This window comes from Psammomys obesus, unplaced genomic scaffold (assembly GCF_907164565.1).
Source record: "Psammomys obesus unplaced genomic scaffold, mPsaObe1.curated_primary_1811, whole genome shotgun sequence".
In the NCBI taxonomy this organism is placed as follows: Eukaryota; Metazoa; Chordata; class Mammalia; order Rodentia; family Muridae; genus Psammomys; species Psammomys obesus.
In genome coordinates, this window is record NW_026594240.1 from 462662 (window position 1) to 476686 (window position 14025).

Consider the following 14025-nt stretch of genomic DNA (forward strand, 5'->3'; position numbering starts at 1 on the left):
GCGCTGCGGGCCCGCGCGGTGCGGCTGCCCGCGGCCGGCGTGCCCGCCCTCCCGCCCGCCACCTCCGCGGCGGGTTGACGTACCTCCGGGCGCGCTGGCAGGAGCGATCGCCGGCCGTCCCCGAGCTTCCGTCCTGCACGGCTCTGCCGCGTCTGCCGAGTGCCAGCTTTGCAGGCCGGCCCACTCCGCACAAAAGCCCCAAAGGGCCTCCGCCCCCTTCTTCCGTTCCCGAGACGGCAAATCCGAGCCCTGGCTGCCTTGGCAGGTCCTGTCTACGGGAGGCCCAACTTACTTTTGCTCCCCTTGGCTGCTCCTTCCGGCCCAGGAGGCCAGTTTCTGCTGCTGACCTAGAAAGAAAGCTCTTGACACACGTCCTCCTTGGTTGCTTCAGAGCGCCCGGCAAAATAAGTTGTTGAGGGCGCTTCGCTTTGTGTATGGCCTGAGGATGTCGCGCCTGAGGGCCTCATCTCCCCTTCTGGTTTCAGGTTTCTGGAACAGACCTAGAGCTTCACCAAGTGACCTCAGCTGGGAAGGCACGGCTGCTAGACTCTCATCTCTTCAGACAATAGCAGAAGTCAGAGAGCGCCTGAGGATTGTTGGGACACCTGTTTTCCCTTTGGAGGACGCTAAATTCTTTGAGAAGACAAAGGCAGTTCAATATGGCAACTGAACTGAAAGAACAGGAAGGAGCCATTACTGTGATTTGGTGACACTTCTTCAAACAACGGTGTCTTAAGGAAAGCTGGGAAAAGAACTTCTGAACTTTTGGGTTAAGTGAAAAAACTCAGCATGGCTCAGGTAAAAAGCTCTAGCGTCCTCCTTCAAGATCGTTCACTGGGAAGCCTGTTTGCAATGTCACTCTTGAATTCTGCCTTAGCCAACAATATTGACCATCCCCAGTGAGCCGAGCTGGGTATTAAGCGCCAGGGGGAGATCTAGAGGAAGGAAAGGAGACAGGCCACAGCCCCTGCCTTCAGGGAGCTTCCAGTCAAATGAAGGAGGTAGGCTACACCACATCGCAGGCACTGACGGCCAGTGGCAAAGCACCTGGTACTCAGTGTACTTTCGGTATGTGAAGGACTCGGGCAGCAGGGAGTGAATAGTGTGGTGAATGCTTCATTTGTTTTTCTTTTTCAACAGGAATTTTATTGAGCTCCTGTTACATGCAAGGCATTGTGCTTGGAATACAAAGATGAATAAGGTTGTCCTTGTCCCCAGTAAGCTTCCAGGCTACTTGGGGGAGGGGAAGGGATGGAAAGACAGTCTATTATTTATTTTTATATCCACAGTGCCTTGCATAGTGGCTGGCTGGTGCTGGAGACTGGAGCTGTTGGTTAAAGGAGTTGGAAATGCTAGAAGCGGTGCTTCTGCCTGCATGGAGAAAAGAGCTTGAAGGGTGCCTAGGATGTTGCTCCCTAGAGAAAGAGAAAGGCATTCAGACTGTGTGGGCAGAGGCATGGGGGAACGTGATGAGGTTCAGGGTACCATGGTCTTAGGGAGTGAGGGATTAAATGGGGGATCATTAGAGAGCAGGATAGGTAATGGTGGATGGGGGAGCTTTCTGGAGAAGTCAGCCTGCTGTGCCTTCCTAAGGGATCGGGTGTTATCCCTGCGAACCGGGACCCCTAAAGAATGTTAATTACCCCAGAGTAATGTCCTTCAGATGATACTTGTCATTGTGAAGGTGGCAGATGGAAGGACAGGATGACCAGCAGGGCCGCTGTTGTCTTCTGAGAGGAAGGCAGTGTGCTTCTCTGAGCTCTCTCTGAGGAAACCTCTACCAGTATCACCAGGATGGCAGCCTGACTATAGTGGGATTGGCTTTCTTCCAAGGGCTGCAGCACGCTCTGGATTTCTTCTTCCTTTGTCTGTCTGCAGCTTACTCCACAGCTTGTGTTTACTGTTGTGGAAAGGTTGGAGCTGCTGAGCGTTGCTCGGCCCACGAAGCCTTGTACAGCTTTACATCATTCTCCTTGGCCCTGGGAAAGTTGGCATGCTGACTGGCACTTCAAGTGTGAGGGAAGCAAGGCTTCAGAGAGAGACTTGCGTAGAATTGCACAGCCCAAACAACACAGCTAAGATTTTTAACTTTGGACTTTTCATTTCAAAGTTCATGGAAATGAGATAAGGGATCCCAAGACACAGTGATCACCCAAAAGAAAGTATTTTTTTTTAATCTGGGAGTTTGTTGATCAACTCTTCCTTTAAAAGGTGTTCTTTAGTAAGAAAATTCTATATTCTGGAGTGCTCATTCAGTAAAGTCAGTTCAGGAATTGGCCGTAAAGGGGTTATTCTTAAGGCACCCCTCTTCAGTTAACTTTTTTGTTTGTGTACTTTGAGACAGAGTTTCTCTGTGCATCCTTGTCGGTCCTGGAACTCACTTTGTAGACCAGGCTGGCCTTGAACTGAATTAACTTTTTGAACTTCATTTAGAGCACTCATACAAGTGGTCTAAAAGGGAGGGCCAAGGGTGGTGGTGCACACCTTTAATCTCAGCACTCGGGAGGCAAAAGCAGATGGATCTGTGAGTTCAAGACTGGCCCAGTCTACGGAGCAGGGTCAAGGACAGCCAGGGTTACACAGAGAAACCCTTGAAAACCCAGAGAGAGAGAGAATGGCCTAAGTGGTCAAAAGAAAATATTCAGCTCCAGAATCCGGTGCTTTTCTTAGCTGATAGCACTCGGAATTTAAAGTGGGAAAAGCCTGCTAGAAAATGCAGTGGGCACCAGCAGAGTTTCCCCATCTGAAGTAGGCTTTGAGTCCTAGCACTGTTGAGGGCTACACTGTTGAGGAAAAGCACTTCTTGCTTTTCCAGAGGACCCAGATTCAGGTCCCAGCACCCACATCAGTCAACTCTCAACTCAGTTCAGCTTCAGGGGCTCTGACACCCTCTTCTGGTCTCCTTGGGCACCTGTCCACATGTGGCATGCATGCATATGTACATACACACACACACACACACACACAAGTAGATAAAGGTACTAAAAATAAAAGAATTGAGAAGGAAGTCACTGCCCTAGGAATCTCCCACTTCAGAGGCTCACACAGACCTGACACCTGACAGCTGAAGCTCAGAGAGGCCTTAGGTGATGGGTAGTCCCGCACACAGGGGGTGGGGTATGGTAACCACAGGTTACTGTTCGGTTGTTGACTTGATCTGTGTTTCGCTGCTGAGGGGTGCAGAGGGGGAGTAGTTCCCGCTGAGACAGGTAGAAAGGACCTGAGGGAAGCCAGGCTTGACAGTGAGGCAGGTGTTTCCTGCAGAGAAGCGATTGTTGCTGGGTGTAGATGTGGACATGCTGAGGACGGACGGCCTGTCCTTGCCCTGCCAGGTGACCTGACACCTCATCTCCTTCCAACTTAGGCTAGTCTTCTGGCTTGTGAAGGCCTAGCAGGTGTGAGCTTGGTTCCCACTGCAGCCAGCAAGAAGATGATGCTGAGCCAGATTGCCAGCAAGCAGGCCGAGAATGGCGAGCGGGCAGGTAGCCCCGAGGTGCTGAGGTGCTCCAGTCAGGTACAGCACTTGAGTCCACTGGGCCTGGGGGTTGGGGGACCTGAGCTCTGCCGGGAGGCTCCAAGCTCTGGTTCTCCCTGCTGTGTGCTAGTGCTTCTGCTTAGGGAAGTGGGGAGCCGAGCCGGGACCCAGCCGGGAAAGAGTGAGTGTGGGTGTTTGGAGAGCTGAGGAAGGTTCTCGTGGTCCTGCAGACTCAGGCCAGGAAAGGTAGAGGAAGCAGCTGTGTGGAGAGGCAGCAGGTGTTTTACTCTCCCGTAGAAACTGTCAGCAGACAGCATTTTTTTCATGTTGTCTCCGATGGACTGTAAGTTTGGGTTTGATTTGTCTCCAAAGGGCCACCGAAAAGACAGTGATAAACCCCGCAGCCGCAAAGATGATGACAGCTTGGCCGAGGCCTCTCATTCAAAAAAGACTGTTAAAAAGGCAGGTAACGGGCTGAGCCCCAACGCTGCAGTTGGTAACGGGGGTCAGCTCCTTTTCTTGTCACTGCCGCTCACGTTTTTCCCTGGCGTCATCCAGGGCCACGGTGACACTTGCGGGCCACTCTTGGTTCAGATGGGCAGTGTGGCTTGCGCTCCTCTAGCTGGGGCAGGCAAGCCAGCTCACTCTGTTGGCGGTGCCTACTGCTGGCTGGTGTAGTCCTTCTCCTCCCTTCAAGGCTCTTAGCTCACAGCTGTGACAGGAGGCAGCACTTCTCGGTGTCAGAGGGTCCTGGTCCAGCGGCTGGAGTGGACCCCGAGTAGCGTTGTCTCTGGGCAGAGGGCAGTGAGCTGCCCACGTGACATGCCTGATTGTTGCCCTAGGTGGTGGTGGTGGAACAGAATGGCTCTTTTCAAGTAAAGATTCCTAAGAACTTTATTTGTGAACACTGCTTTGGAGCCTTTCGGAGCAGCTACCACCTCAAGAGGCACGTCCTCATTCACACTGGTGAGTCTGTGTGTGGACGCTCCAGTGCCAGTGGGAGAGGGTGTGGGGCTTGTGTTCTGTGACCTTGTTTTCCAGGAGCATTAGAACGGGGGCAGAGAGGTTGCACGGCCAGTGGCGGGCGCTGCGACAGTGTTGTGCGTGCTTGAGGTCACTAAGGCGTGTGGAAGGCGGCTGGAATGTGTGGTCCCTGCCGTAGTCTCTCTTGGCATTCACTTCTCTTTGCCCCGGCCAGGCGAGAAGCCGTTTGAGTGCGACGTCTGTGATATGCGTTTCATCCAGAAGTACCATCTTGAACGCCACAAGCGTGTGCACAGTGGCGAAAAGCCTTACCAGTGTGAACGGTGTCACCAGGTAAGGCCTGCCTGTCGCCCACCCTGAACAGCAGCACACATGCATTTGTCCTTCTCCAGGAAGAAGGGCCAGCCCCTGCCTGGCTTGGAGAGTCCTCCACAGTAGAGTGTACGCCCCAGAGAGGAACAGCCCTGGCCACTGGGAGTGCTTGTTGGGATATCATAATTCATTTGGTGGTCTGGGTGGTGTTATTGCTGTTGTTGTTGTTGTTCTTCTTCTTCTTCTTTCTCCTCCTCCTCCTCTTCCTCCTCCTCCTCCTTTGGTTTGTTTATTTGTTCCCCCCCCCCCCCCCCCCACCCCCCCCCTTTCTTTTTTTTTTTTGCCCCCCCCCCCCCCCATAAAAAACCAGGGTCTCACTATGTGGCTCCAGCTGCCCAGAACTCACTATGTAGACCAGGCTGGCCTCAAACTCACAGAGATCCACTTCATTTCTTGATTACTTGTTCTGTGGGAGTTTGAGGAGTGCTGGGCATGGGTTTTGTGTGTGAGACAGGGTTTCTCTGTGTAGCCTTGGCTGTCCTGGACTCACTTTGTAGACCAGGCTGGCCTTGAACTCACAGAGATCCGTGTTCCTCAGCCTCCTGAGTGCTGGGGTTACAGGTGTGCACCGAAGCTTGGGCACTGGGCATGTTTTAATCTCCTTAGGGTAGCTGTGTTGTCCTCACTTTACATAATGGGAAAGTGAAGTTGAGGGGAGCTAACTCTCCCCGTGATACGTTGGATAAGAGAAGTGCTGGTTTTAGGAGGATGAGATGGGATCTTTGCCCTGGGGCCCAGTGTCTGATCTGATGAGAATGTAAGTGCGAGGACCAAGGGATACAAGAGTGAGGGAGGGATGAAGGTAACTGACCTCCCTGGATGCTCTGCTCAGTCTCTCTTTATTCCACTTTACACTGGATCCTCAGAATGACGGGCCATGATGGCATGTCACCATAACCCAGTCCATCACAAAGCCAGAACAGTAGAATGAAAACCCACCAAGGAGCCAGGTTTGGTAGCACATGCTATAATATAATCCTAACGCTCAGGAGGCAGAGCAGAGGATCACAAGTTCTCAGCCAACCTCACAGAAACAGACAAGGAATGTCCTGTGTGTCTGGTTACCCGCCGAGTCCTCAGGCCCAAAAAGTGTACATGCCTAAGATAGAATGTGGTGGGGAGTTGGTGGTATGGCCTCGGTGCGTGCTGGCCAGCCTCGCCCCTCTTGGGGCTGGTCTCCTGGCAGTCAGCAGCGAAGGCTTGAGGAGTGCAGCAGCTGTGCTCTGTTGGCCGATTTCAGCCGGTTCTACAGGGGAGCGCACCGGTTCCGGGCTGTCGGGTCGTTTGCCATTGTCACTGTCAGGGAAGTCCAGCCGTGGCTCCAGCGCTGGCTTCCGGCTCCTGTGAGCTGGGTTGTTGTACCTAGTGCAGCACAGGGCGGAGGACTTCTGGAGGTCTGTTCTCTCCTTCCAGTGTGCGGGTTCTGGAGGGCAGAGCCAGGTTGGCAGGCCACTTTGCCTTGACCGGGGAACCCTCCCAGCACCCTCCAGCTCCCCTTTTTGAGATAGGGTCTTAGGTAGGCCACACTGGCTTCCAGCCTGCTCTGTAGCCAAGGGTGACCTTGAATGTCTGATCTTCCTGCCTTCTGCCCCCGGGCGCTGTTTATGGGTGTTGGTCTTTTCCAGGGCTTCATCTGTGCTAGGCAAGCAGTCTGCCAACCCCAGCCCCCAGAACCAGCTATTGTTTGTTATTTGAGACAGGGTCTTTCTGCATATCCCTGGCTGTCCCACAGCTCTCTATGTGGACCAGGCTGGCTTCAAACTCCGAGATGCTCCTGCCTCTGCCTCCTGAATTCTGGGATTAAAGACGCACCCATCACGCCCAGCACCACGAGCCTGGTTCCTAGCCGCTGTGTGCTGTTGCTGTGTCCATGCTGAGAGAACAAGGGCACAGCATAACCTTCTCTTCAGGAGGGAACCTGCCAACAGGCACCTGGATTTCTCTTGGTAACTTAATCTTCTCTCTCTCCACAGTGTTTTTCTCGGACAGACCGATTACTCAGACACAAACGGATGTGCCAAGGGTGTCAGTCCAAGACCTCTGATGGGCAGTTTTCTCTATAGGCACACGGGGCCCCAGGAGGTGGGGTGAGGAGAAGAGTCCCCGAAGAGCACCCCCCTCTGCTCTAATGGGTCCTGCCACTGCTCCCTCTGACCCTGTCCCCCTTGCTGGAGAAGTGGCCCCAGAGAGCAGAAGAGCGCATCGAGGACAGTGCTCCAGAGCCTCAGCCCTGTAAATAGTCTTGCGACTATGCGGATCTCGGGGGAGTTCCTACAGCATTCCTGGGCAGGGCAGCTGGTCCCTGGACCCTTAGCCAAGGCCATCGGTGGGGACTCAAGGTGCAGGACCAAGACTGAGATGTTCCCACCACCTTGGACTGGAACTGGCAGCTGACGTGGAGAGGACCGGGGAGGGGGACTTATTTGTTCTGCTCTTGTTTTTGTTTATCCAAAAGCAGTTTCAGCAGGGAAACTGGGGATACAGGTATCTGGAGGCAAGTCCTTAAGCGAAGCAAGGATTGTGGCTGGCCCCGCCATTGTTTTTTTTTTGTTTGTTTTTGTTTTTTTGTTTTTTTTTTTACCTAGGCCCTTGTTCCGAATCCCTGCACCTTCCCTTCTGTTTGAAAGCAAATAGGACTGGGGCTGGCAGCTGAGCTTCCTTGGACTTGTTATATACACTGTGAGGACAGAAGAGAGACTGGGAGGGACAGGCGTGCGCTCGACAAGAAGAGCGGGCATGCCTTTCACCTCCTCGAGAAGAGCGGTGTTGTCCGTGGCTGTTCCATGTTTGGGCAGCGCTGGTGCCTGGTGGGGTCCGCTTGAGTGCCTTTGGAGGGGACTTAGGCGGCATAGCCCATGCAGCCCTTTCCTCTGGGCCGTTGGTCTTGGTTATGGGTTGTGGCTACCTCACTGTCCTTTAATCCAGAAACCAGGCAGCAGTTGAGCAGGGAGTTGTGGGTATCAGGGCCGACTGTCCCTAGCCAGGGATAGTCCAGAGTTTCTAGCAGCTGTGAGAGGAGCAGCAAACGTGACTTCTGTGAGAGAGGCCCACTCCCTGCTGCAGCCTGTGATTGCTCAAGTAGAAGAGGTGGCAGGCGTCCACCCAGCCATGTGGAGGAGGAGGGCTGCCAAGGAAGGCCTGCGGAAGACACCGTGTCTGCTTGGTCTTGACCTTCCTCTGCTCCAGTCCCCCATCTTGTCTACCCCTGAAAAAGTGATCAGATTTGTGTCTGTGTCTTGATTTGTGGGTGCTTGTGTTTGTTTGCTTAAAAGGGGTGACAATTACCCAAATTTATTTGGCTATCAACTTAGAGGACAGAAAGTGTAGAGCAGCCTTCCCCTCCGACCAGAAGGGTTTATGCTTCTCCAAGGTTGCTGAGAACAAGGGAACGGGATTTGTTCCAGAAGGGTTTGGGAGGCTTTTGTTGTTTTTAGGTTGATTCAGCAGTGTGCTGGTTAGAGTGTTTCTAAGCCAGGGCCTAAGGATGTGTGTCCCCTAGAGAAAGGATCCTTAAGGGAGGTTTTGGGGTTTGGTTGAACACTACCCAACCCTGGGGCCTACTTGATGTCTCATCAATCATGGAGCTCCCTGAGCTGGCGGCTGCAGCTGGGGTGCCACCCAACCCAGGGGGTCTCCTTCAGGAATAATGGAGGCCGGCCAGAGCGCACAGCTGCAGCTTGGGTAGGCATCTGAGGCCCAGCCTCCAGGAACTTGTTGCCTAGCAGATGAGGACTGTGCCCCTTCCAGTGTGTTGGGTGATGGTATGCCACAACTCCAGGGCAGACGTACTTCAGGGAAAAGGAAGGGAAGATTTCCCAGCCCTCGGCTTCCTCTGAGCCATGGTGAGGGATGGAGGAATGCCCACTGCCGTGTCTTCTAGCTTCATGCTGCCCTTAGTTGGCATGCTTTAGGATTGCACCTCAGTCCTTTGCCCCACTCTGTGGCCCCTGGGCCACTGCACATGTGACACGTTCTGCTGGGCTGTGGTTTTGCCATTCAACTCTAGGAAAGGGTAGGTGGAGAGAGGTAGCCTCCCAGAATGCTTTGGAACAGTTGAAGAGGGACCTGTGCCTCAACATGAGTGTACTGGGTCAGAGCAGGCCTGACCTTGGCTTCCTGCCTGGGTAGAAGCTGGGAGGTGGGGAACTCCTGGGTGTGTACACATGGCCCAACCGGAACCACACTGCCAAGGCCTGGGTGTGAGAAGGCCAGAAGTTGGCAGGGGTTGAGGACAGACAGGCTCTGGAGTGAAGCAAAATAGAACACACAATGCCCAGGAGCCCAGGGATACAGCTGCAAAGGCTCCTGGGCCTGACGTCTCACCCTGCTGGGGTGGGGTCTAGCACTGGACAGATGTCTCAGGTGTGCGAAGAAAGGGGAACTGAAGGGAGGGCAGGTGCTCAGGCATCAGAATGTGAATGTGGGCTTGGGTGGGGGGGCTCCTGCACCAGGCCTGCCAGTCTGCTTTGCTGCTGCCTGTCTTTTCCAGCCAACAGGCACTTGCCATCGCCTAAGCTACTGATTGTGCCCCTTGGCTTGACATTGGGTCAAGATGAGTGGGGTTCCCGAAGTCCAGCCCTCTCCCCAGGCCCCTTCTGCCCCTGCCGTGGCCCTGGGCTTTTACCTTCAATTCCCCTCCTACCATGCTCCACTTTTCTTTTTTTTTTTTAATATACTTATTTTGCTATGGGGGAGGGGACTATCAAATGAACAAGATCACTTTTAATGTAGTTTTTATAAGATGTTATAAACTTGTATCTTTTTACCATTAAAGTGCAGTGTATGTTCCTTCGTGATATATTTAGGATATTTAAATAAAAAGGATGGCGCTTTTCTACATTCCATCTCTCTTTGAGAAGGCCTGATTTGTTGGGGAAGCTTTTTCACTAAGAGCCAGGGTAGTTTGAATAGGTGGCTTTTCTTCCCTCGGTACAACTTGCAACAGAGCAAGCTGCCCTGTTAAAACATCTTTTCTCCATAGGGAAGCAAGGAGTCGAGGCCAAAGCGTATCATTTCAGCTGAGAGCAGGGCTGACTGCTGCTAGGCTGGGCCCTCAGAAGGTGGCACCTCCAGCGTCTGCCACAAGCCCAGGTGTCCTGAGCCCTAGGCTGTGCCGTCTGCTTTTTCTGTCTTGGGGTGAAGCCCAGTGGAGGCGGAAATCCAAGGCAAGACTTTATTGTGGGAGGCCTTCATGAGGTGAGGATGTTCGCAGCAGTGGCTAGCAGCCCTGTGAAGGTCACTGGAAACACTGCCGACCGCTCAGCAGTGGGGCCTGGAGACCCTGCCCTGCTGTCCCTGTTGTCCTCAAAGACAAGAGTCCTAGGTGAGGCTGCTTCCTGGTTGGAGAGAGGGGCCAGGGCCGTTTGTCCCTTGGAAGCGGGGGTTGACTGTGGTGGTGACGGCACTTTTGTAGAGAGGATTGCTGTCCTGTGGGAACATTGCACACGGTAAGGAAAAGCCAGGCTCTCCCCATCACCGTCCTGTGGGGCCAGCCCCAGAAGCCTTGCTATGTTGGGGGAGGGGCCTTGTGGCAAAGCTTTGGAGCTGGTTATGGGTTAGAGAAGCAGAAAGAGGAAGAGGAACTGGAGCTGGCCTCACCTGCTTCCAGTTGAGCTGCTGCCTCTCCTTCTCAAAGCGGCTGTATTCTCGACGGTCATAGATTTCCACGGATAGCCGGTAAGCCAAGACGAGCCCTAGTCCCACTGCCACGATGCCACCTATGCAGCCCAGGACGATGGCACGGGTATGACCTGCTCCCTCTGGGGATCAAGGCATAGGAGCTGGCCCAGCAGAGCCCAGGGGCTGGCCCAAGGCCATCCTTCCTACGAGGGCCTGTCTCCCAGCTCTGCCACTGCCCTTGCCTTCTGCGGTCCCGCCCATGGAGTGTCCAGAGCTCCAGTCAGCATTCAGTGGCATCTGCCCACTTACTCTCTTGGGGTCTCACTCTCAGTACGACCCCTCCAGCCACATTCTCCACCAGGAAGAAGAACAGTTGGTTGTCCAGCGTCCTCTCTTTGCACCAGCCATCATCCAAATTAGGGACCAAGGCCAGGGTCACATTCACATCTGCACAGGCTAGGCTGCAGTTGGCTGCCAGGGGACCAGTGCCAAATGCCCCACACTCTGCACAATCCCTGTGCAGTGAATGCCAAAGAATTCACACATGGGCCGCCGTTCCCCACACGGCTTCCAGAACAGGGCAGGCCGGGGTTAGCAAGCCTCACCTGTGCTGCTCACATGGCGACCTGCAGCCTAGGCACTGGTCGCACAGAGCCCCGTAGTACCCGTCCAGGCACTGGCAACGGTTGCATCTGCAGTGTCCGTGCCCACTGCAGAGCCCTCCTTTGGGACTGGCACAGTTGTCCACATTCTCACTGCACTCACATGCTCTGCCCGTGCGGTTGGCGTGACAGTGACACACGCCACATTGGCAGTGGCCAAAGCCTGGGGAAGGAGCATGCAGAGGGTGACCTCTGTTCTTACACACAGTTGGCACAGCATGCCACCGCAGTCTGTCCCAGTGTGCCAGGCACATCTCTGGCTAGTAAGCTACAGTCCTTGAAACTTGCCCTCAGAGCCTAGGCGCCCTTAGCCCCCCAACCTTCTCCCGACGGCGGCAGCTACCTCCGCAGAGGACGCCCTCGTGTCGCTCACAGCCCGCGTCATCACACTCGCACAGACGCCCGGAGCTCTGTCCACTGCAGCTGCAGCGGCCACACTGGCATCGCCCCTTCCCACTACACAGGGGCCCTGTCCCGTTAGGGGCCCGGCAGCCAGATTCCAAATCTGGGGAGGACAGTTCAGCTTCTGAGCACTCACACAGCTGACCAAGGCGGCCAGGGGCACAGCTGGGAGGGGAAAGCACAGAGAAAGAGAGGGAGATGTCAGAGTCTGACCATCAAGACCTGTCAAGGTCTTCCGGGCCAGCCGCTCTCAACCTGTGGGCTGCAAACCCTGTGGGGGTTGGATGGCCCTTGCACAGGGGTTCCCCCAAGACCATGGGAAAACAGGTACTTACATTATGATTCATACCAGCAAAATTACAGCTAGGAAGTAGCAGTGCAAACAGTTTTATGGTTGGGGCCAGCCCAACGTGAGCTGTATCGAGGGGTCTCAGCATTAGGAAGTTTGAGAACCACTGCGCTAAGCCTGGGTTCTCAAGGGAGGTAGACACAGAGGCTGGAACAACACGAGGGTCCAGTAGAGTGCCAAGGGTGGATGGAGGAGGGGGGAAGGGAAGGGTCAAGAGGAAGACCTCGTGGCTGGTGCTCAGCAGAGGGGTCAGGAGAGTCCTGGAGGGCAAGAGGACAGCAGACAGCACTCACCTGCATATGCCACACTGAAGGTCCCCCTGGCCACCACTGCAGTAGGGAGCCCGGGGCTGGGTGTCAGCGCAGTCACAGTCACATAGCGTGCTCAGCTCCACGACCAGCTCCTCCGAGAAGCCCAGAGCCCAGAGCCGCAGGAGATGGGGCTCCGGGAGGCAGCGGGTGGCGTGAAGAGTGACCCAGAAGTCCACCTGAAGGAGGACCAGCGAAGCTTCACCCTGCCCCAGCACACCTGAGCCCACTGGCCGTGCGGAACTCCGGAAACGAAGAATGAGTGAAAGCCCCCTCCACGGCTGCCCGGACTCGTGCCTCCTCCTCCCACTGCCGCACCCCGTTCACCTGTCTGTCCCGCTGGCTTACCGTCTGGTTGACTCGGACGTGATGGCACTGCCCCCGGTCCCCAGCCTCACCCTCGCTCTTCTCAGGGCCCCCGCAGTGAGACTCGAAAGAGATCTTGACTCCGGGAGGGAGCGGAGCGTGCTCAAGGGTCACGGTGGAGGACAGGCTCTGTGAAAAAGGCGGGAGGAGGTAGCCACGTGGGGGCAGGCTCCAGGGCACCCGCTTTCTTTGCCCACTTCACCCCAGCCCTGCTCCGTTCACCCTGGCACTCCTTCCACCCTGTCCAGTTGGAAGCCATGAAAGAAAGACCTTCCGGGAGCACCACGGGCTGCAGGCCACACCCACGGCGGGGCAGCCCGCGCAGTGCGTGTGTCTGTGGCCGGAACCAGGCCGCACAGCCTGCGTGTAAGACCTAGGCTGACTCGCTTCACTGCATTTATTCTGGGGAGGCCAGCGCTGTCTCAAGATTCTTCACCATGGAGAAGTGTGTTTGGTGGGGACAGTGAACGAACCGGGTGTGCTAGGCAAGCAGCCCCGAGTCACGCAACCCCAATCCCGCAGGAAGGCTGAGGACGCAGGCCCTCCCGGAGCCCAAGCTGGCCCTGAGAGTTCCCGGTCCTCTGCCTCAGCTGAGGAATTCCAGGCGTGACACAGCGCACCCAGAGAGTGGTCCTTGCTAATCCCAGCGCGGGACAGCCAAGGCAAGGGGATCTCTGTGAGTTCGAGGCCAGCCTGGTCTGCAAAGTGAGTCCCGGACAGCCAGGGCTACACAGAGAAACCCTGTTTTAGGAGGGAAAAAAAATCCACGTGACATTGAGAGAGGAAAGTGATGGGGGGTAAGGGGGGTAAGAGAGGAGAAATAGGTGCTCCACCTGACCCAAACACATTATGTATGTATGAATATTCAATGCTTTTAAATTGTATTATTTTATGTGTGTGGGTGTTTTGTCTGCATGTATATCTTTATAATGTTTTTTATTTTATGTGCATTGGGGTTTTATCTGTACATATGTCTGTGTGAGGTGTCAGATCCCCTGGAACTGGAGTTACAGACAGTCATGAGCCGCCATGTGGGTGCTGGGAATTGAACTCAGGTCCTCTGAAAGAGCAGACAGTGCTCTTAACCACCGAGCCATCTCTCCAGCCCCTTCAATATTTTTTTTTAGATTAAAAAAAGAGGTAAGGGCTGTGGCTCAGTAAGGACCATCACGCAGTAGCACAGGGCTTGCCTGGCACAGGGCTTAGGTTCAGTCTTCAATACGGCAAATTATTAACTAGAATTATAGTTATGAGAGTGAGTGTATGAAGATCTAAGGGCTAACTAAAGTGGAGGTAGGAACCGTGAAATAGCAGAACCCAAAGTGGGCATGCCCCATAGTTGTGCCCTGCCACCCGAGGGACCTTGCCTCACCCCTGCCGGCCCTCACTCTTGCCCACCCTCACCCCGCCCTCTCACCCCGCCCACCCTCACCCCTGCCTGCCCTCACCCCTGCCCGCCCTCACCCCCATCCCCTCACCCCTGCCCGC

At 54.8% G+C, this 14025-nt stretch overlaps 3 protein-coding genes across 9 annotated transcripts in view; 1 reads left to right on the forward strand and 2 right to left on the reverse strand.

Annotated features, from left to right (window-relative positions):
• Csad (cysteine sulfinic acid decarboxylase) overlaps positions 1 to 170 on the reverse strand; it is a 23266-nt gene extending 23096 nt beyond the window's left edge. The window contains exon 1 of the mRNA XM_055618346.1: positions 84 to 170. The gene's annotated coding sequence lies outside the window, so the exon portion shown is untranslated. The remainder of the gene's footprint in view (positions 1 to 83) is intronic.
• On the forward strand, positions 116 to 9673 carry Znf740 (zinc finger protein 740). Of its 7 annotated transcripts, none has more exons than XM_055618350.1 (7): positions 116 to 1001; positions 1141 to 1201; positions 3365 to 3514; positions 3848 to 3937; positions 4318 to 4441; positions 4674 to 4792; positions 6805 to 9673. In XM_055618350.1, the coding sequence occupies exons 2-7, from the start codon at positions 1193 to 1195 to the stop codon at positions 6892 to 6894; spliced, it is 582 nt and encodes a 193-aa protein (XP_055474325.1). In that variant the 5' UTR covers positions 116 to 1001; positions 1141 to 1192; the 3' UTR covers positions 6895 to 9673. The 7 variants fall into 7 exon arrangements, with proteins under 7 accessions (XP_055474325.1, XP_055474328.1, XP_055474326.1 ...); XM_055618353.1 differs by having other exon boundaries at positions 116 to 798; XM_055618352.1 differs by lacking the exon at positions 1141 to 1201 and having other exon boundaries at positions 117 to 265; positions 486 to 798.
• A 317-nt stretch (positions 9674 to 9990) lies between these two features.
• Itgb7 (integrin subunit beta 7) overlaps positions 9991 to 14025 on the reverse strand; it is a 12481-nt gene continuing 8446 nt past the window's right edge. The window contains exons 9-15 of the mRNA XM_055618344.1: positions 12520 to 12666; positions 12157 to 12350; positions 11456 to 11679; positions 11056 to 11275; positions 10760 to 10965; positions 10430 to 10590; positions 9991 to 10258 (exon numbers count right to left, since the gene is read on the reverse strand). Coding sequence (XP_055474319.1) covers positions 10151 to 10258; positions 10430 to 10590; positions 10760 to 10965; positions 11056 to 11275; positions 11456 to 11679; positions 12157 to 12350; positions 12520 to 12666 — 1260 coding nt within the window. The 3' untranslated portion in view covers positions 9991 to 10150. The remainder of the gene's footprint in view (positions 10259 to 10429; positions 10591 to 10759; positions 10966 to 11055; positions 11276 to 11455; positions 11680 to 12156; positions 12351 to 12519; positions 12667 to 14025) is intronic.

Excerpts from the sequence above, each read along its gene's own strand:
- Znf740 (XM_055618350.1), top strand. Across the intron at positions 4,442-4,673 it reads GCACGTCCTCATTCACACTG|GCGAGAAGCCGTTTGAGTGC; the intron begins GTGAGTCTGTGT and ends TGCCCCGGCCAG. Across the intron at positions 4,793-6,804 it reads AGTGTGAACGGTGTCACCAG|TGTTTTTCTCGGACAGACCG; the intron begins GTAAGGCCTGCC and ends CTCTCTCCACAG.